This window comes from Leptodactylus fuscus, chromosome 2 (genome assembly GCF_031893055.1).
Source record: "Leptodactylus fuscus isolate aLepFus1 chromosome 2, aLepFus1.hap2, whole genome shotgun sequence".
Classification (NCBI taxonomy): Eukaryota; Metazoa; Chordata; class Amphibia; order Anura; family Leptodactylidae; genus Leptodactylus; species Leptodactylus fuscus.
In genome coordinates, this window is record NC_134266.1 from 254,626,641 (window position 1) to 254,649,382 (window position 22,742).

The 22,742-nt window shown below is 45.9% G+C and overlaps 1 protein-coding gene across 1 annotated transcript in view; it reads left to right on the forward strand.

Moving 5' to 3' along the window:
- Window positions 1–22,742, forward strand: part of RDX (radixin) — a 64,607-nt gene that overhangs the window by 22,812 nt on the left and 19,053 nt on the right. The window contains exons 3-7 of the mRNA XM_075266064.1: window positions 13,495–13,578; window positions 15,135–15,230; window positions 18,204–18,478; window positions 20,501–20,584; window positions 22,451–22,597. Of these exons, the coding sequence (XP_075122165.1) occupies window positions 13,495–13,578; window positions 15,135–15,230; window positions 18,204–18,478; window positions 20,501–20,584; window positions 22,451–22,597 (686 nt within the window). The remainder of the gene's footprint in view (window positions 1–13,494; window positions 13,579–15,134; window positions 15,231–18,203; window positions 18,479–20,500; window positions 20,585–22,450; window positions 22,598–22,742) is intronic.

The window sequence follows — 22,742 nt, forward strand, 5'->3', positions numbered from 1 at the left end:
CCAGTGAGACACCAGCAGAGCCGAGTGCGAATGCCGGCCGGCGGCCATTTTTGGGAGGCCGCTCCTGCATTGAACTTCAAGAGCAAGAGCAGCCTCCCAAAAATGGCCGCCGGCCGGCATGCGCAGTTGGCTCCACTAGTGTCTCACTGGCAGAGCCAACTGTGCAGGCATTGGAGGTGACGCAGGAGGAAGACGACAGAGAAGGGGAGGATCCAGCCGAAGATAGAGGCGTCGCAGGATCGTGTTCTTGAGCAGCAGTGGAACCACCATAACCACTGAGCCACCGTGTTGCCCCCAATCCGTTCTGTTCTTGTGATAGAGCAGATGTAGGAATAATACACATGTGAACCCACCGTCAGCTGGTCACTGACTAAGGTAGATATGTAATTGGCTAAGTGGTGGCTTCCTGTATGGTGACAGGGACCAGCAAGTAAGGACTAGCAGAGTCCTGGGAAAGTACAATATATACAGCTGAAAGCAGCTCTGCCCCTGCTTAAATGAATGGGAGGAGAGCTATAATTCCTGCGTGCCAATGATACACTACGTATGCTATAGTGGCGGCATCGGGGGAATTGTAGTATTGCTCCCATTCACTTGAGTTGCTTCTAGCCATTTACCATGTATATAGCGTCTATTATACAGATCAGGTGATCGGTGCGGTGTTCAGGTGTTAGACCACCGCTGATCAGATACTAGCGACCTCTCCATTGCATAAGTAATCAGTATCCAATAACTTTGGAAGGACAATTCCTTTATATAATAAGCACGACAAATCAGTTGGGCTCTGTCCTGTGTGTTTATTGCAGTCTCCATTGCAGAATCTGATAAGAAGAATATCACTTCTAATAGTGCCCCAAACTTTTTGGAATACAACGTAGAGCAGTTTTTGTTTTTTACACATCATGCAGGGTTGTTTTCTAAGTTTCCAACATAGTTTATTAGCGGAGGACGATTCTTTACCTATGTATGTGTAGGCCATACTCTCCGAATCACTTAGTTCTGTATGGTGGCCTTTTCCTATCTCCATCAGATTCTGTCCCAGTGTAACATGAACGTTCCCGCTGCTATAGATGTATCTGCTGTGTGCGGTGACGAGGCCGGAGAGGACAGGCTGCCGCTGAGGAGACAATGACTCCTGCGCTCGCTGTTGTTGCTGCCACTCACCTCTATTTTTGTTCCTGCTGGAATGGAAAAACACAAGTAATGCAGACGGCAGCGGCTTGAAAACATGTAATTACGGACATGTAGCAGCCGCACTCTTATTTTTTTCCCCCCAAATTAACTATTTAAAGGAAACGTGTCGCCTCCTCTTTGCAGCGAGGAGGAACAAGGGGTTTGGGATCCCAATGTTGTGATTAGTAGTAGTCCTTGCAGTGCGGACCTCAGGGATGGAGACCCTGGTTATGTGCATAAGTAATAAATGTTCATTGTGGATTGACCCCTCCCCCCCCTCCCTAAAGAAGTGACTTCACCCATTACCCTGTGCGATACACGGCATTCCAAATTATTATGCAAATTGTATTTCTCCCTGATTTTCTTTCTGTGCTTTAAAGCAGTCGTAAATCTCTTCACACCATGATGATCACGCTTAAAGGGGTTGTCCCATCACAAGGATCCTATCTATACTGCTGGTTAATGTGGATTTAAGACTTTTCCTAAATACATTGCTTCAGCAAAACTGCTTTGTTTGTCCACTATCTTACTTTATTCAATTCATTGTGGCCACAGCCCTGACTTATCTGCTCAAAAGTCAAGTGATGTATCTGCCTGCTCTCAGGGGGGAGGGAGGAGGGGCTAAGTGCAGGGAGCGAGCCTGTGTTTCTAGCTATTCCTGTGTCTACACCACGTGACCTAGTTCCCTGCTATCAGATAGGGGAGAGGAGCTGCTTTCATTTCTGAACGTCTTCTGTTCTCCCAGTTATCAGGCTAGCTAATTCAATTGTGTTCATTATGGCAGAGACAGGCAGTCTCTGTATGTAACACAGAATGGAGTTGCTGCTGCCTGTACTTCATAGTCCAATATCGGTGGGCGGAGCTACACACGAATTTGAGGGCGGAGCTAAACGGCAGGTTGCATGTGAAACCCTGCCCACCAAATATTGCAAGAAACCAGGAAGAAAGAAGATTTTACAGCAGTAAAGACTGGTGAGTATGCAACGTGGGAATACCCCTTTAAGTTTTTGTTAAACATCTAATGTTTTCATACCTTTCCCAAGGCTTTGCACTATTTGATGCATTTTGGCAGCAAAGGGGTCTTATTTCTTTTTCGTAGTGCTTGAACTTGTGGCCTGCGTAATAATGTGGAACATCCTTCTTAAGTAGTTTCCTTTAATTGGCCTCCCCTGTCAAACTAATGATCACCAGTGTCTGAGATTGATGTTTATGATCCAAAGAGCCCTGAGACACAAGACAGTCTGTGAGATTAACTGAAGCAAGAAAAAAAAAATAATACATCTTTGACCTTTAAATACTATTTGCTTAATAATTTATCTCCATAATATAATACTTATTCTGAACATATAATTTATATATTCCACGGACGTGCCAGGACTGTTGCTGAAATTCCCAGCATTCTGCTGAGCCGCACACCCGTCAGGAGCCGCACGCTTGCAGCTTGTGTATGTCACTAGTAACCGTAAACAAATGACACATGACATCATCGCATTTGCAAGCTTTACATACCTATTCAAAAGACGGACATGCAACTACTGTGTTCATTGGCCAGGCACTTATGGATGTGATGACTTCATACAAGGGCTTCGGGCTATTAGGGTAATTCTCTTAAAGGGGATTGTGTGAGATTATATCAACATGGCTACTCCAGTGTAACAGCATTGCTCTATCTGGTATTGTTGCTGAAAAATGTCTCTAATTCTGGAAGAAAACATGTTTTTATAATGTCACACTGACTCTTTAACCTGGGGTATCTGATAGCAGTGGGGCTATTTCCTTATGGCAATTACTTGCCCTCCCAACAAGAGCATGAAAGGGATTCTACCATTAAAACTTTTTTTTTTTTGTAGCTAAGACGTCGGAATAGCCTTTAGAAAGGCTATTCATCTCTTACCTTTAGACGTGGTCTCCGCCGCGCCGTTCCTCAGAAATGCAAATGAGTTCTCTGGTAGCGATGGGGGCGGGACCCAGCATTCAAACAGTGATGAGGGCGTCCCCACCGCTGCCAGAGAAGTGTCTCCAAGCGCCGCGTCATCTTCAATGTCTTCCGGCGCAGGCTCGTAACCTTGCAGAGCAGACTGCGCAGGCGCACAGGCCACGGGAAAATAACCGCTAACAATACTGTGCAAGCGGCTATTTTCCCATGACCTGTGCACCTGCGCAGTCTGCTCTGCTAGAAGTTACGAGCCTGCGGCGGAAGAAGACATTGAAGATGACGCGGCGGACGAAGAAGGAGGCGGCGCTTGGAGACACTTCTCTGGCAGTAAGAGAACTCATTTGCATACCGGTAAAAAACTGTATTTCTGAGGAACGGTGCGGCGAAGACCACGTCTAAAGGTAAGAGACGAATAGCCTTTCTAAAGGCTATTCTGACGTCTTATCCACCAAAAAAAAAAATGTTTTAATTGTAGAATCCCTTTAAAGCAGAGTAGTAAGTAGTAATAAGTAGTAAGTAGTCTTCACAGTGTACCGATTATGAATAAATGAATCAAACTGCAAAAAATGGACAGGAATAGGACCTGCTCCATATTTTGCAGCTCAGTTCTAAGGGCCCCCCCCCATAGATCCGAAAAAAAAAATACCACCACGTGATTGGGCTTTATAAATGAATGAGCCCATATGCTACGTGTTAACACATGGCCCAAAACTGTGGTCATGTACATGGAGCCATAGAAGTGAATAAGTCCGTCTGTTATTTGTTATTACAGATCTGTAGTAATCGATGGCACATGGAGCTAAAGTGTGGTCAAGTGCATGGGGAATTAGGAGTTGCCTGTCAGTGAAGCCGGCCATCTAGAAGACTCAGTACATCTGGAGACTTGAAGGGCTGATTCATGGAGCCCCTTCCCCTCTGTTAAATTCCTTAGATGCCTTGGCTGCTATTGATTGCAGCATCTAAGAGGTTAAACAGCAGAGAGAGCGTTCTCTGATCACAGCTGTGACAGTGCGAGCTCAGCTGTCCGTCACGGACACACTAACATGTTCTTTGGGATGTACCGTTGCGACTTTTTGTGGCTAGATAATCGCAGCTTGGTTGCAGTAATAAGCCCAATTCTATGAAGAGTTTGCTACGTCCTTTAACAAGTGTACAGTGAAGCAAAGGCAGAGACAACTACCATTGTACAAAACCTTTTCTGCATAATGTGTGTGTAAGCGGTTGTTTATGGCTGATGGTGTATTGTAAAGGGTTAAAATTTCCCACAGTAATAAACACCGGTATTTACAATTGCAAATCGACTGCTGTTTTCCATAGTCAACATCCGAAATGTGAAATGGTTGTAGATTCTACAGCCTCATATGAAATAGTCTGCCTTCATAAAACAGAATCTCAAAAAACATAAAAAACTCACCTCGATATTAAATCCAGAATTGCCAAAATTGTTACAGTTTTATATATTTTTAAGCAATTGTGGCGATTTCTGCTTATGCATAGGGTTGAGTCGATCTTGAAATTTCAGGATCGATTTTAAAATCCGATTTCCGATCATTTTCCATTCAAACCCAATCCCAATTCCGATCCCAATGCAAGTCAATGGGATTTTTTTTAATCGAAGACCAGATTTTAAAATCGGTCCTATTCACTACACAGCATGGAGTCCAAAAATTGCTTACGTTTTTGGACTACACGCTGTGCAGTGAGTAAAAAAAAAAAAAATCCCCCAACTGCTTAGCCACCCTGGTGTCCACTTACCTGCACAGATCCGGTGCCGCTCCCCATTCTTCTCGGTGCGGTCCTCTCTTCTTTACATGCCTTCAGAGCGCTGTGCGCGCCCCCACCTCCTTAGGCTAGTGTTGGAGATGATGGGAGTAGGCGGGGTTTGTTGTGGCTTAGGAGAGTGTGGGTGGGGAGATGTGAGTGCATCACTCACGTCTTCCCTCCCAGTACCCGCCCACACTCTCCTAAGCTACAAGCCCCACCTTCTCACAGCATCTCTAACACTAGTCTAGGGAGGCGGGGGCGCGCAGGGCGCTCTGAAGGCATGTCAATGAGAGAGAAGAGGAGCGAGAAGAACTGGGAGCGGCAGCGGATCTGTGCAGGTAAGTTGAGCGAAGTTCGCGAGTAGATAATATCTATCAACTCTTCTGTTTCCCCCCTGCTGTTCCATTTACTGGACTCGGCTATATCTCCATAACTCTACATTGACTTGTATATCTACTCTTCTGCTTCGTCCCTGCTTTACTATATGCTCAGTTCTGCTACATCTCGGAGCTGAGTATACAGTAAAGGAGGGACAAAGCAGAAGAGTAGATAGACAAGTCAATGTACAGTAGTATCTATTTACTCGCGAACTTCAGCCATGGCTTATTATATGGCGAGCGCCTCGTTGCCCTCACAGCAGCGCAGCACAGTGTGATTTACCGCAACTTGCCACTCTTTGTCCCTGTTTTACCGTATACTCAGCTCTGCTACATCTGAGATGTAGCAGAGCCGAGTATATGGCACAGCAGGGAGGAAACAGAAGAGTAGTACGCTCCCATACGAATGAATGGATGCAGCCAGCACGCAGGGGGTTAAGCGGCAAAGTCTGCATGCCGGCCGCTTCCATTCATTCCTGTGGGTGCTTGCTATTCGAAACGGGAGTTTCGATTAGTACTCGCTCATCTGATAATATAGCTTTCCCCACAATGATTGGCTAGTAGCCAAGCATTGTGTGAAATAGCTTCCGACCTCGATCCCGCCAGAAAAGATCGGGATCAGAATTCCGATCGCGATCGTGAAATTTACTCGATCGGAATCCGAACATTTCCAATCCCAATCACTCAACCCTACTTATACATATACCATATTATATATTATGATGAGGCTGAGCAGTCAGATGGCGCTCTGCCTCATCGTTAAGAGAACTGTGCAGCTGTTCATGGCTGCAGTGTTCTCCCTTCCTCTAACCCGTACTGATATGCATGATCTGTGCAGAGCAGCAGGAGAAGCTGAACGCAGTGTCCACACGGGTTTCCGTTTTATGTGGAGAGAACTGTGCGGCTTGTCAGTTTGCTCTCCCCTTGCCCAGCAATACTCTGTATGGTAGAAGTAAGGACATAGTAGGGAGAAAGTGGGACGGGTGTGAAGATTGCGATTTAACTTCCTAACAGGGCACATCGCTGCCGCTGATTTTGGAAGAAAGTAGGTATATTTTTGTCAGGCTCCATGCACACGACCAAAGTGGGTGCTGGATCATACTCTGATGACGTTCCACCCCATTCCGATCACAATATAGTGTATAAAGTATATCCTAGCAATCCAGGAAGTGAACGACCAAAGTTAGTGACATTTAACCCCGAAGTTTTAATTCCATTTTTTTCCCCTTTTTTTTAAATCCTGGACACCTCCTATAGTCAGGTGCACGTCATAGTCCACAAATACGGGTCTGTATGAGGAAGGCGAGGATTAGTATACTGGGCGTTTCATGGCATCACGGTCCGCCCTGTCTGTACAATGAGGGGGGAGGCTGTAGCAGTATTGTACACTGATCCCGTGTCATGGTGCGGTTTATAGGTAACCTAATACAAAGGTATGCCCATATTGACTCAGTTAAGTGGATGAAACCACATGTACCGCTCTCCCCCGCAGATTATCCCTTATTCACATGGGAAAAGAAACAAGACTCCGACATTGCTGAATGTTTCACAATAAGAGGTTATATGAAGAATGTGCTGCTTACACTTAGTTGTAGAGTATCAACTACATCTACGTCATCGGCCACATCTGTCATCACCGTATTACAACGACAGGTCCGTGCTAGTAGCCAAAACCACACACCGGGCTGCTTAGATACAGCATCCCTGACAGAGCGGAGTGGACACATCGAGGGGAGTTTATCATCTTAGTGGGCTGATATTGTGGCACAGATCTTGTGTCAAACATACACTAAAACCCCTGTTCTGTGCCTTGCATGCCACATTGTGCAAATATGGGTGGGACGGGCAGGGGCAGTGTCTCGGTCGGACATATTTATTCTGGTAATCTAACTGGTATAGATCACAAATCATGTGCACTCCTGTGCTCTAGAGTGATGTAGATGCAAGAGCCCCTTCATGAATAAGCTGTGCCTATTACTATATTGGGGGGGGGGGGGGGGGAACCTATTGCTGTAATGGCCTACCCCCTACCCCTTATATATGTAATGTTACTGTAATTGTGCTCCTAACACTGTGGGAGATTTACAGGCTGCAGATCGTGTTTATTCACTTTTTGCACTGCACCGCTTGCCCGTGCCCATCCCTCCCAGACACTCCTCATGGCAAATGCCAGTGGACCACAAAACATAAGGCCACGGAGCGGATTTGGCCTATGGGCCTTGTGTTTGACACCTGTGATCTACAGGATGCGTATTCAGGAGAGAGAGAGAAAGCTTCTATCAAAATATATTGGGACCCGCTGCCCATCTAGTAATGTCCATCCATTGCAAAGTATTGGGCTGTTGGGTTTCTCTGACGTCCTGTAGTGAACACGTGCGTGGGCGTTTGGGAGACCTACTTATCTGGTATCCTGATATGTATGACCAATCTTTGCATTAAAAAGTTTTCGCAAGAATTTTCACATATTTATTTTCTTGGAGAAGTTTCTCACCTCCTCTATAGTGTGTACTATGGGGTCTATTCACACATGACCACCGCACGCTACCCTTGCTGAGAACATGGAAACACTCTTCTATTACTTATACTTACTCTGCGCATCTTGCTTGACCTGGCCATATCTAGAGAGAACCTGTGAGATGCAGAGCAGCTACCACGCCGAGCCACGGCACTATGGGTGCAATGAGGTGCACCCTCAGCCGGGGCAGGAGATATGAAGAATCTCCTTATGCAACCCATACACAATGGATGATACTTTACTTGTTGGGTTTGTATACAGGGAGAGCTGTCACTCGCTGTGTGTGGGTAGAGACCGCAGGACTCCAGGATTTCTTTAGGAGTCCTGGCAATCTTTATAACTTTTTACATCATTTTAACTAGATTTTCCTAGCAATTTCATTTTTTCTGTGGCCAGAAGTCTAGGTCGTAGTAAGATATTGATTAGAGATGAGCGAACACTGTTCGGATCAGCCGATCCGAACAGCACGCTCTCATAGAAATGAATGGAAGCACCTGGTACGGCGACCGGCCGCCGGCAAAGTGTACGTGCCAGGTGCTTCCATGCATTTCTATGAGAGCGTGCTGTTCGGATCGGCTGATCTGAACAGTGTTCGCTCATCTCTAATCAATATCTCTAATATTGATATATTGATAATCCTATATGCACGTAGTTGAGGGTTTTGCCTTTTGTATTGCTGCTGTTTTTTTTTTTCACCATGCCCCAGGTATGATTATATTTTCCAGTGATTTTTTTTTTTTTTTACCACCGGCTTTTCTATAGGATGTGATAGAAAGCCGAAAAAGCGCACATTCACAATGCAGCAAAATTAAAAAAAAAAAAAAAAAAAAAAAAAAAAAAAAATGTAATTTAAGAAATACCATTAAAAAAAAATATTATTTTTTTTTTTGCCGGAAAATGTGTGAATGGCACCTCAAGTTTACCTAGTAAATGACGTAGCGCTCATGTGGGCAGACATTTTAATCTAGCTGGACTGCTCCCTTTGCAGGTGTAGCAGAGCAGACACAGTGTTAACATAAGTGAGCAGTGAATTCTTCCTCTGGCCGCCGGTATCATTAAGCAAGCCGGCATCCATTATTCATGGCACAATCCTGCCAGATACTGCAGCCAATTAGTTCACTACGTTTGGTTACCTGAACACCCCATGTAACAAGCAAACTAGGGGTTTCTGGGAAATGTTCTCCCGCCTTTGGATTTTATTTTATTTCTTAAATTCTTGATTCTATGATTTAGGATCGGGAGATGGGAGCGTTGTGATATAGGGCACACAGGTCGTACACAGTCCAGTCATATTAATGTGACCAGCGCCTACTTTTGACGTCAACGTTAAATAACCAATGGCAGAAGGCACGTGTCATCAGCCATCTGGGTGCACTCATTGTGGAAGGCACGTGGATCAACACAAGTATGCATCTATCCTTGCGGACCATGTTCACCCATGCAAAATGTTTTTCCTCAGGATGATGGCATCTACCAGCAGGACAATGCGACGTGTCATAAAGCTCGCAGTGTACGTGCGTGGTTGGAGGAGCACCAGGATGAGTTTACCGTACTCCCTTGGCCAGCAAATTCCCCGGACTTGAACGCAATCGAGAATCTGTGGGATCACCTCGATCGGGTTGTTCGCACCAGGGATGCTCAACCGCATAACCTAGCGCAGCTAGCCACGGCACTGGAGTCGGCATGGCTCAACATCCCAGTGACCATCATCACCACATCTCCTCTCTTCCTGCACGTCTCGCAGCGGTCCGCTCTGCCAAGGGGGTTATTCTGGATTTTGGCAAGTGGTCACATTAATGTGACTGGACGGTGTATATGTACCTTGTGCCGTGGAGCTGAGAGAACCCACTGCTATGTATAGCCACCAGTATCATATGATACATGGTAGGTTTGGGGCCCTATCAGAAGAAATGTCTGCATAGCATAGGGCCCTTTAAGTAGCACAGAAATAGAGAGAAACTTCTCCTAAAGATCGCATCTTAGAGAAGATTTAGGAAAACACGATGGCTTCTTTCTAGAGCCTCTGCCACTGCTATTTGTGAGCTTTGTGTGATATTACAATCTGGTTGAGCTGCAGTACTCCATATAACCTGTGGTGATACAGTCCTCCAATCCTAGAGAGCCCCTTTAAGGCTAAGACCCCATGTTGTCGAAACGCATCATTTTGTGTCACAGATTTTGCAGCGTTTTTTTTTTTAGCCAAAGTCATTTAAAAGAAATGTTGGAGCTTTTTATAGATTTTCTCTAACCAGATCAGTGGTGACAGTCAATTGGTAATTGATCAAGACAACATGTCATCGCTGATGAGGTTAACCTCTGTGTTGGGGGTTGTGTTTGTGGAGCCTGCTGGCTTTCTGCCCGAAAAAGGTGGGAAATTGCAGAGAGAAAAGCTCTGCTAGTAGGACTTTTCTCTCTGCTTTTCTTAAGAGCATTTGGGGGCGGAAATGCCAAACGGAGACGGGCCGCAGGTGTGAACCTAGCCTAAACCCTCGTTCACATCAGCATTTGGATTCCGTCCGGGGGAGTCCACATGGGGACCGCCCCGAACGGAATACAAACGCAAGCGCTGGTGCAGTAAAAGCACACGGACCCCATAGACTATAATGGGGTCCGAGTGCTTGCTGCCAGATCTCCGCAGGGATCGTGCAGACAGGAAAGTAGTTCACCATCTACTTTCCTGTCTGCATGATTCGTGCGGGCAGCGTCCGGCAAGCACACGGACCCCATTATAGTCTATGGGGATCCGTGTGCTTTTTCAGCACAGTGCTTGCAATTGCGTTTGTATTCTGTTCTCGGTGTCCCCATGCAGACTCCTCCGGACGGAATCCAAAAGCTGATGTGAACCAACCCTAGGATGCTTAGAGAAAATCTTATATAGTAAAAAAATTACAGGTGACCTTTCATGTCTTTTTGACTTTATTGGTGTTCTATACCACTAGAAAGCTGAATTCAGTGCACTGTCTTCCTTGCCGATATGTGGCTCCGTGCAGTTAGTTTCGGCACCGATATCCTTGGACTGTGAGAGGCGGCATCATCGGAGAGCCGGACTGCTATGCACACGGATATCACCGGACCCTATTGACTATAATGGGGTCTGACTCTTCTCTCTGAACTTTAAGGCTGACATCTCTGACAGAGCAGCCTGGCACCGGGCACATATTGGCAAAGCCGACCGTTCTCTAATCCTGAAGAGCCCCTTAGTGCGGTAACTTTCTAGAGCACTCTGAATTTCCAGGTTACGACTTTAGGCCATAATATGAGAGATCTCCTGCACCCCCTTCCCCATATGATGAGGGTTATTGGGGTAAAGAAGACTTGTTCTGGGAGACTCGGCTGCTATCTCCTGTACACGGCCATCTTTGTTCTTGGGCTTTTCCGGTCAGTAGTCAGGCTGCAGTCCAGGTAATGTCATGGAGGACAGGTGGCCGTGAATGAGAAGAAATCTTGAGCAGTTCCTTGTTTAGCTCCTGATCTTAATCCTTTGGTAGAAAACATTAAAGCCACTGAGGCGGCAGAGTCAGAAGGTTATCCTTCCCGGGCCGGGGCCTATAAATAGTCATTTGTTTAGTGAGAATGATTAACACCTTGTAAAATAACCAAGTGGATAAGCCGGCCCTGGTCAGGCTATTTCTGTCACTTGCTGGAATCCCTTTGCTTTGTGTTAGTAGTCCGGCCGCTGTCAGAGCAAAGAAGGTAGAGAAAGCTAGACTATCTGACGGTAGACTCGAGACCCTCGCCTCGTAGGCCATATTCACACAGTCAGTATTTTTACATTGATAATTGTAAGACAAAATAGAGAAGAGGCGCAGATCTTTCCATTATGCAGCTTCTCTTTCAATTCCACTTTTGGCTTTGACTTGGAGATCATGTGGAAGTGACCGAACACATGAAAGAGGAGTCGATCCTGATAGATAATTTATATATATATATATATATATATATATATATATATATATATATTCTTCACCACCCCCCATTGCCAGACAGCACTGTGCCTGATACGGGGAGTCTACAATGCTGTGGTTATAATAAGGTAGGGTGCGAATCTGGCGTGTTCCAGGAGTGTTAGCTGTACGGTTTTGCAAGCTGTTGCACCCAAGGCACCCTCTGCCTCAGCATTTTTGGGTGCAGCATGGTCCAAGTAGAGATGAACTAATACGTCCCTATTTGCAACCCTAACACGCTTGGTTTGACATGGATACAGCAGCTGTTGTCTCATACTAAGGGCTTGTTCCCACGGGACAAGAGGGGGCGGATTTTGACACCGAATCCACCTCAGAATCCGCCCCCTCACAATGGAGGTCTGTGCAGACCGCTAGCTTCCTCTTTTATTTTCCGGCTCACGGAAAAAAAAAAAAAAAAGCGCGCTGTCCTTTCTTCAGGCAGTTTCCGCGGCTGATTCAGCCTCGGCGTCCGCCTCGCGACAGCACCCTCCGTACTAGGCCCATTCATTTGGGCCTACTCCAGAGCAGGAAGCCGCGATTGTCAGAAGCCGCAACAGTGGTGGCAGGCGCATTTTGATCCTATTCTGACGCGGCTTCCTGCGTCACTCTCAGGACCAAAATATGCAGTTACAAGCCCGATGTGAACTAGCCCTAACAGTCACAGGAGGCAGTGCCACCCACTGGATCCACGCCATACCAGGGAGCATCTTATTTTAACCACGCCATTCTAGCATCTACCCTGACTCTAATGTTACTGGTATGTTGGGGCTTTCAAGACCAAGAATCCCCCCCTCCCAATTAAAGGGGTTATCCATTCAGAGACTGCTCTTTTCAGAAGGTGGGCCCCGGAACGATCAGCTGATCAACCCAGATCTCACTCCTTAGCACCACCAGCAAGCAGCTGATATGGCCATGTCCAGCCATGTAATTTCCCTGCAGCGACTACTACAGGCAGAAATGTAGCATTACCCAGCGGTTACTCAGATGAGTGTCCGACCATGTAATAGCCTTACTGGAGAGGCTCCTACAGAGTTACCATACATTAGGAAGGATGTTCTGATAGAGAGATCCATATGACCTAACTGGGGGTTGTTTTCAGTCCATAATAATTCATACATGGAACGGCTTAAGACTTGACAACCTCACTGATCCCCTGTGGCTTCTGTTACGATGCTGCCTGATCCTTCGCTGGTGTCTGCTACCTGCTGCAGTGATTGACTCAGTACAGGAATTTGTGGTCACCGACTACTGCCTTTTATCATCTGCAAAGCCCCCTGAATACTATGTCACCGCCAAAGTCGGCTTTATTTAACTGTGTTCATAGGTACGGCAGTAGTTGCCCCATGTTTGTGTTGCCCCATCTTTCCCTGGTCAGGCTGATGTCTGTAGCTTGTATACCGGCTCCTGGGCAGTGTACAGATCATGTACTTACACCTCCCTTCTATTTTGGTCCTCTGGTCTCCTTTCCGTGCCCTGTTCACCTCGTCCTGTGTTGCGTGCTGCTGAATAGCCCCACAGGGGCACATGACGTGACCGTGTCGTTCTCAGCGACCTATCCCAATTTCATGTGACAACTGATTATGCCGCATCCATCACATCCTGTTATACATCTTGTCTGCAAGCGGCAAAGTCCCGGTGCAAACATGACAAGAGCTCGTTCATGGGGAACCTGAAGGCATCAGCGTCTGCTTCCTTTCTCTGCCTCCAGTCAATGCATTCCTATTATTATTCATGGATGATCTGTGTCATTGAAATTCATCTTTACTTTGTTTTCTTTTTATAAAGATCAATGTACGGGTCACCACCATGGATGCGGAGTTGGAGTTTGCCATCCAGCCGAATACAACCGGCAAGCAGCTCTTTGACCAGGTAATTTGGGTACACCGGGTAATGAAGATGCCCCGGGGTTTGTACAGTCAGTAAGGCAGACTGCCGGATAATGACGCCAGTCAAAACAGATATTTTGCAAGGATGGAAACTGGAATGTATCCGACCTACAAAACAGAACCCAGATCTCATCACATTGACTGTCTGGTTGGTGCCCGGCTTCATTCATATAGACCCAGAACGTCACGACATTTTATACTGTTTTGTACACTGTACAGTATATGAACCAGATAAGTTAGACTCGTGGGCACCTGTCTCTTGGAGCTGCTCATTGATCATTGACAATATGGTTGGTAGAACCTAGGTTGTCATGGCTGGCACTTTTGTGGTGGCACCCAGTGACTCCCTACTCTGCATTATGACATATTGGTAAGGGCTGTCTCAGCATAGACATTTGCGTCCTGTCTCTACGACATGCAACCCATTTCCTGCTGACTGGTTTGATCACTGTGAGCCCCACTAAGGCCTCGTTCACATCAGTGTTCGTTTTCCGTCTGGGGGAGTCCGCATGAGGACCCCCCAGAACGGAACACCGAACACAACTGCAAGCGGTGTGCCAGTGAAAGCACACGGACCCCATAGGCTATAATGGGGTTCATGTGCTTGCCGCCAGATCTCTGCAGGGAACATGCGGACAGGAAAGTAGTTGACAATCTACCGTCCTGTCCGCATGATTCGTGTTTATGGGGTCCATCTGCTTTCACTGCACAGCGCTGGCACTTGAGTTCGGTATTCCATTAAGGGGGTCCCCATGCAGACTCCCCCACACGGAATACGAATGTAGATGTGAACGGAGGGTAACATGTAGAACATTCTATTTTTTTTTATTTTTTTTTGCTGCAGTTTTTTCATTCTACCCTTAGTTCTGGTAAATGTCTGACGTATACCATTGTATAGGCTTCCATGTTCCCAGGCTCCACAGACTATACCGTCCATATAGCAAACGTAGAATAAAAAAAAAGGGACATGCTTTTGACCCTGCAAGTATATTGTGAATGTTGCCTTATATTCCCCTGACATGGATGCAATTCCGATATATGGACCTGCATGGTGTTAGGTTCTTGTACGGTAACTGCAGACTAAAACCCTCAGCTGCACCCGGTCAGAGGATTCTGGGAGTTGCAGCGACAAGTGTGTGTGGTCTAAGCTAGAAATATAACAGCATTGCAGCAGCGATAGACTATCAGTCCAAGTATGTACATGGACATCACTTTCACCACAGTTCATTTCCACTCGTTCCATAAACCTGAGGAGTGAATAAAAAAATGAACCTACACCATGTACCTTGCTGGTTGGCGTTTTTGTTCTCTACCTCTGAGACCCTGGATTATAATCTGACAACACGAAACTTATTTGTCACCCCTTGTGTTTACCTGGGTGTCCTCTGAGACCCTAAAACTTTGGCCATAATGTCTGCACCCCAGATTATAGGCCCCATTGTGAACTTTCCCTTTATTCTACAGTATTTCTCCTCCTCTGTGTATCTATTAGGTGTATCCGATTCTTCAGATGTTGATTCCTTTTCTTTACCTTTCCAGGTGGTGAAAACAGTGGGTCTCCGAGAGGTTTGGTTTTTCGGGCTGCAGTATGTGGACAGCAAGGGTTACTCCACATGGCTGAAACTCAATAAAAAGGTTTGTTCTTCTCCTCTTCAGTTCCTTTTATCTGTCTAGCCCTTTGTTCTGAAATGTCCTTTGATTCCGAGCATTCGGTCTTCATTACTTTTTTTTTCTTTTTCTTCTTTATTTCGAGTGTCATAGATTTATTTTTGGAGCGGCAGCAGGTGGGAACATGTGAGGAGCTGGTAGCCTGGCCGCTCACAATGTCTTCTCAGATCTGTAATAGGGAAACCAAATGCTACCACGCTGAACGTTTCCTAATAATTCAGTGTTACACATTAGCCTGGATTTAACGCTTTGCAACACAGTTTGTGTGAATATGGTTGACATCCGTATAGTTCTTGTGACAGATTTTCAGTCATCAAGGAACATTATGAATAGAGATGCGGTTGTACAATCGGTCGTGCGCGATACCTTAAGTATGGATTTGGATTCTCTACTGATGCTGCTACACAACATATAGGTAGGGTTGAGCGATCGTGTTCGGAAAAGATCGGATTCCGATCGGCGATCGAGAAAATTTTGCAATCGGAATTCCAAACACGATCTTTTTAGGTGGGATCAAGATCGGAGATTATTTCCCACAATGCTTGGCCAGTAGCAAAAGCTAAAAAGCTCCGCTGCAGTTCTATAGGAATGAAGCAGCCGGCACACAGCCTTAACCCCCTGCACGCCGGCTGCGTCCATTCATTCTAATGGGAGACTAGCTAACATCTTTAGTAGCTACTTACCTGCAGAGATGGCTGGTCCGGTGCCCGGTGTTCTCGTTTTTCTTCGCCTCCCAGGTTAGTGTTAGGAAGAAGGCGGGGCTTGTGGCTTAGGAGAGTGTGGGCGGGTACAGGGTGGGGAGATGTCTCCCGCCCAGTACTCGCCCACACTCTAACCCGCCCACACTCTCCTAACCTGGGAGGCAGGGGGCAGCGAGGTGAAGAAGAACGAGAACACCGGGCACCGGACCAGCCATCTCTACAGGTAAGTGGACACCAGGGGGGACTAAGTAGCCAGAGGATTAAAAAAAATCACTACACAGCGTGAATTCTAACAATTAAAGCGTTCAATTGTTAGATTACATGCTGTATAGTGAATAGGATTGTTTTTAAAATCCGATCTCCGATTAGTAAAAAAATTCCATTGACTTACATTGGGATCAGAATTGGGATCGAGATCGGGTTCGAATGAAAAATGATCGGAAATCGGATTTCAAAATCGATCCTGAAAAGTCAAGATCGGCTCAACCCTACATATAGGTGTTCACAAGCTATAGTTCATAATTAGAGATGAGCAAGTAGTATTCGATCGAATAACTACTCGCCATAGGTTTGCATCTAAGCGACTGAACACCAAGCGGTTAAAACTCTAAAACAATACACTTAGGCTACATACACCCCCAAAATGCCCCCCCCCCCCCCCCCCCCGCCACTCCATGTATTATCGTAGGCCTATGTATGGGTCCGTTAGCCTGGGGCAAAACACAGGACAGGAAGGATTTTAATGGATCCACGAAGGCACTGGTAGAACAGGGATATCATCTGTGTGTCGTCTGTTCCGTTCAACCTAAGACAAAACACATACACATGGTCGTATGCGTGTAGCCTACAGTTCAGATTTTGACAATTTGAGATGGAAATTGTCTTGCTACAGACTTAAAGGTCTGCATGATTCCAGGTATATTATTCTGTTCCAGATTTTACCTATTCAAATCTACAGACATTTTTCCCCATGTGCCCTCACCTGTAAGGCTTTCTATATCCTAATACAAGTTTACAAAAATCTGAATAATCTAGCGGTAATAGATGGGAATAAAGGAGACCTTTTGTGTGCCATCGCACCATCCGTTCAGTGCCAGTTTCACCTTGAGATGAATGCTAGGCACCTGAAAGGCTGTGGTTTTTAGGCAATGTATCCTTAGTAACCCGTCTGTCTCGCATGACTATTCTCTTTAAAGCTGGATTGGCACCATGCTGAAAGCGTCTTGGCAGCACTCGCCCCATGTCATTGCCCATTTCCTGCACATAGGTGAAGAACCTGATAAAGTAATACAAACCCGGGGAAACCTTTGTGCGCTACACAAGTCCTCCCGAATATTCTCTCACTAGCAGGAAGACGCGTTAGCATTTACTAGATCCAACTGCAACAGCAGGACGGCTCTGAAACTTGGCAGGTGCCATGTTATGTAGCACACAGATATCGGCAACCTAAGGGGAGAAGATTTATAAATGTGCAAATCTTAAAGGGGTAGTCCCATCTTAACAAGTTATCTCCCTGTCCTATGGTGGGGGTGTGAAGGTGCAGGCCCCAACAATCATGAGAAGGAGGGTGTTCTCTCCCCTATTCTGAATAAAGTTGTAGTCAGGCTAGTGTTCACACTGTTCCATTGCTTTCAATGGGACAGGCTATACTGAATCTATTCCCACAAAACTATAGAACAATCTGCTCCGCTCCTCCTGCTCTATAACATGCAGCTCGCAGATTGGATCTCATTTTTCAAGGGAGGGGTTCCCTTTATTTCAGGTTCACATGGGGTTTTTTGGTCCAGAACCTGAGGCAGAGGCGGCTTCAGGTTCCGGTCCAAAATATGGGTAGCTGCAACTGGATGCTGGTGCAGTGCATCGGCATCCAGTCACGCACTCCGCTCCGGATTAGGCCCAAATGCATGGACCTAGTCTGGAGGGAGTGTCTTCAGGGGGATTCGTGAGGTGACTCCGTCTGAAGAATGAGCATGTCCGTTCTTTTTCCCGGGAGCCAGAACAAACCGCTCCCGGAAAAAACTCCTGACCGTCTCCCATTGATTTCTATGGTAGCCGTCTTTATGGTCAGGATTTTGAGGCGGGTACGCACTTTGCAAATTTTCCCCTGTATGTCACTCCCTCGAAAGACTTGTTGAAAATCTACTGGAGAAACACAGCAGAATCCAGAATTGTGTTCTTCTAATATCCCACTTCCAAAGGAACTTATTTCTATTTAATAACCACCCAATATGATTTTCAGGTGACTCAGCAGGACGTCCGGAAAGAAAACCCTCTGCAGTTCAAGTTTCGAGCAAAGTTTTTCCCCGAGGACGTTTCCGAAGAATTAATCCAGGAGATAACCCAGAGACTGTTCTTTCTGCAAGTGAAAGAAGCAATATTAAACGATGAGATCTACTGCCCCCCCGAGACGGCCGTCCTGCTGGCGTCCTATGCCGTGCAGGCCAAATATGGAGATTACAGCAAAGATGCCCACAAGCCGGGTTACCTGGCCAATGACCGCCTGCTGCCTCAGCGGTAAGTAAGGGGGAAGCGCGAGCCTACATAATGCGGTTACCGGAAACTGCTACGTCATCCCATTCTTCTCGTGAATGCAATGGCCTGGCATTCTTCTTGTTGCGGAATATTGATTCCCATGTTTTTAGAAAATGGACATGAAATGGAATCTGTAAATGCATGTCCTCCTTTAGCGAAATAAGTGGTTTGCGCTTCTGTTTCTCCGAGGCTGCAGACAATAGCTTGAGGTAAGTGGCACACATCTATGCAATTTGTGGTCCAGTTTAGCTTCAGAAATGTGTCATTCCCGTCCTTTGTCCTATATTTTGATATTGTGTGGCGTTTCTCGCTCCGCCGCAGCCTATGGCTAGGTTCACATCTCCGAGACGCCATCTAAAATCAGTGGAGAGAAACGTCTTGCATTGGGGACTTTTATCTCTGCCGGTTTTATACTGAAGACCGGACACCCAGCTGACCCCGTTACAGTTTACGGTGGCTGCGGATAATTTTTTTTTTTTTTTTAAGCGAAGGGGCTCTCCATTATTTGGATCCCCCCCGTGCAGACTCGAACAGGGAGGCGAACACTAGTATGAACATAGCGTATGTAGAATGCTGACCATACACTTTAGATTGATGTCGGCCAAACCCGTCAGAAGAGTGATGGGATTATCTGTAATCTATAGGGTCTTGCGTTCTAGTAGGTGGCGCTAGAAGCAAATTCTACTTTCCCACCAATGATATTTTATTGGTATTCCTAACCTATATGTTAATGATAACTAGGTAGAATTGGCTACGTGACTCTTCTGGTTCAGAAAGCTTTATTAGCGTAAAATGAGTTGAAGAGGTTTTTGAAGGACTTGGTATTGCTAAGGATAGAGCAGGGGTAGGGAACCTTCGGCTCTCCAGCTGCTGTGAAACTACAACTCCCAACATGCTCCATTTACTTCCATTGGAGTTGCAAGAACAGCAGAGCAAATATGCATGCTGGGAGTTGTAGTTTTGCAACAGCTGGAGAGCCGTACGTTCTCTACCCCTGGGATAGACTGTCGATATCACTGATGGGCTGCCATTGTTTACCAGGCACAACTCCATACATTGTGTAGTGGCCATGTCTGGTATTGCAGCTCGAGTTTTATCAGGTAAGCTATAAGGGCTAGTTCACACGTAGGCAAAGGGGCGGATTTCGCTTCAAAATCCGCCTCTTTACAATGGTGGTCTATGTAGACCACCGGGCTTTCTTTTCTCCGCTAGCGGCGGGCTGCCGCTAGCGGAGAAAAGAAACGACATGCCCTTTCTTCAGGCGGAAGCCGCGCGGCTTCCGGCCCCGGCAGCTCCCTCCTATGTCGGCTCATTCATTTGAGCTGACAGCGGAGGGGAAAGCCGCGACCGCGATGGTTGCGGCAGGCGAGTTTTGACGAGAGAGACGCGGCTCACCGCGTCTCTCTCTCGGTGTCAAAACCCGCGCGGGCAGTTCACGTGTGAACTGACCCTAAAGGGGATGTGGTGCTCACTGGAGCTTTGAGGTCTTTCAATCAGTCGGAGAGGGGAAGGGGTGCTACACCCCTCACTTATAGAATATTGATGGTGTATGCTTAGGAGTGCCAGCAGTATTAAAGCCCTTGCAAACCTCTTTAATAAAGGGTGGGGTTCCCTTTGTATCCAGTGCCGACAGTATCTGGTTTATTACTGCATTGGTGGGCAAGCTGATATTATAGGGGGCCTCACATGCAGATCTTTATCAAAAGATCCAGCTTCCCAGAAGGTAGACCTATCCTACACACTGCAGCAGGGTTCCCCCCAAATTTCACATCATCACTGTGGCGTCTGTAGGGTGACCCCTTATGATGCGTTTATTGTTGGGGACCATACAAAGTGGTATGTTTTTTTCCTTGTCTGTGGGTATTTATCTATGCAAAGATGATCTTGCTTTACATAGAAAATATCAGCTCTGCCCTCCACATGAACCCTGCTAACATTTGGCCTCCACTTATTTTATTGCTATAAAGAGTTCTCCTTTATCATCGTTTCGTTTGTTTTCTTCAGGGTTCTGGAACAACATAAATTGACGAAAGAACAATGGGAAGAAAGAATACAAACTTGGCACGAGGAACACAGGAGCATGTTAAGGTGTGTGTGTTTTATATTCCTAACCAAGTCCTCAGATATTTCTTGTGGTCCTGCTTATCTATGATGGTCAGTACGATATAGGCTTAGATCCAGACTTAGTGGAATTTTCCTGTCTCTGCACATCGGATAACCCCAGGGGAAAGGGTACTATGGACTGTTGTTCATGATGCCAGCCCTGTCATGAATCAGAGAGCAGATTTGCCGTTTAACCCCTTAGATGCTGCAGTCAATTCTTGCTGCACAGGTGCATTGTTCACGTGCAGCTCCCAAATGAGTCCCCGGCTAGTCATGTGATTGACAGACTGACCTTGTGATTCATACACCAGCTGGTTTCTATGGAAAGCTACAAAGGGTATTATACAGACTCTCACACACTTGCATAGGAAAATGTGACTTTAAGCAGGGGCGCAAATTGGCAGGTTAGTCTGCAGATTCACACTAAAGTCTGTGTCACATCTGTGTGATGGGGCCTTAAGACTTGCCAGGGCTACTCAGTGACTACTCCTAACCTGTATCTGATCTGTCAGAAAAGTGAAGAAAACGGTCCCTAGATTTAGGAAACTTCCCATGTGCAATATCTGTGACTTCTAATCCTCATCAGTGCTCAGTATCTCCCATTATTAATAACCTGAGGGTCAGGTCATTTCTCCAAATGGTATCAATAAAAACGTCATCCCGGGACAACACGGTGGCTCAGTGGTTAGCACTGCAGCTTTACAGTGCTGGAGTCCTGGGTTCGAATCCTGTAAGGAGTTTGTATGTTCTCCCCATGTTTGCATGGATTTCCTCCCATTCTACAAAGACATACTGATAGGAAAAAAAAAATGTACATTGTGATTCCTATATAGGGATCATAATCTACAATAAAAAAAAAAAAAAAGCAAAAAACAGGTCATACCCAGCTCCATACGTGTAAATACGAAAAAGCTACAGGTATCGACATGGCAACACAAATTTTTTTCTGTTCTGCAAAGTTTTTCATTTTTATAAAAGGTATCAAAACATGACAAATCCTATATAAATTTGGTATCGCCGTGTTCATACTGATATGCAGAATACAGCTAACGTCTTATTTTTACCACGCAGTGAATGCCGTAAAAATTAAACCCATATGAAATTGACACAAATGCATTTTTACTCCAATTGCACCTCCATTCTGTACGTCATCACGTGACTCTGTGAACTGAAAAATGAAAAAGTTAGGGCTCTTGAAATATGGGGGAAGGGAATGAAAATACGAAAAATGCCCAGGTCCTTAAGGGGTTAAATGTCTCCCTTCTGCTCTCCTGACTTTAGCTGGAAAAAAAATGAAATCTCTTAACAAAAAACCTCTTTCTCCACAAAGGGTTGCCTTAACCTAATGTGTCCATATTGCATGGAAAATATCATCACAGATTCCATACTGACCGCCGGTTTAGTGATTCAGGCTTACAGATTCCTGCCAGGACCAGATTATGGGCTGTGATATGGTTGAGAATGAAGAAGGTGCAGAACTTTTTCAATGATGCATCTTCCTTTTGACCTCTGGCACCATGCAACGAATAATCTTGAAGCCTTGGTGGTCCAAAAAGTTGGAGGTTAACCCATGGCAAAGCGGTAGCATATCCTATCAATATCCAATATGCTAGTACTATGTAAGACTGGAATCACTGTGTAAGTTGTATGAGCATCTCAGGGGGCCTTGGAGATCATTGTATTGGATCTATACACTAGTGGTCACACTACTAGGCTGCGGTACAGTCCTCCTCTCCACCAGGGTTTAGGAGATTTCATGAGTGAGCATGCTATCTGGTAGGTTAGACCGTGTGACAACCTCTTGGGGTTTATGAACTTTGTATAACTGGAGTGTCGTCTTTGTCTCTGCAGGGAAGACTCTATGATGGAGTACCTGAAGATCGCCCAGGATCTGGAGATGTACGGAGTCAACTACTTTGAGATAAAGAACAAAAAAGGAACTGAACTTTGGCTCGGGGTCGATGCATTAGGTCTTAATATTTATGAACACGATGACAAGTGAGTGTGGATTTTGTTATCTTGTTGCTTCTGAATTACAAGTTTTTACATCTAGGGGATTCCACGTAGACACATTCCATCGCGGTGCAGTGCACAGCATCTAGTCATGGCTTTCCAGATTTAGGCCCAAGTGAATGGGCCTAGT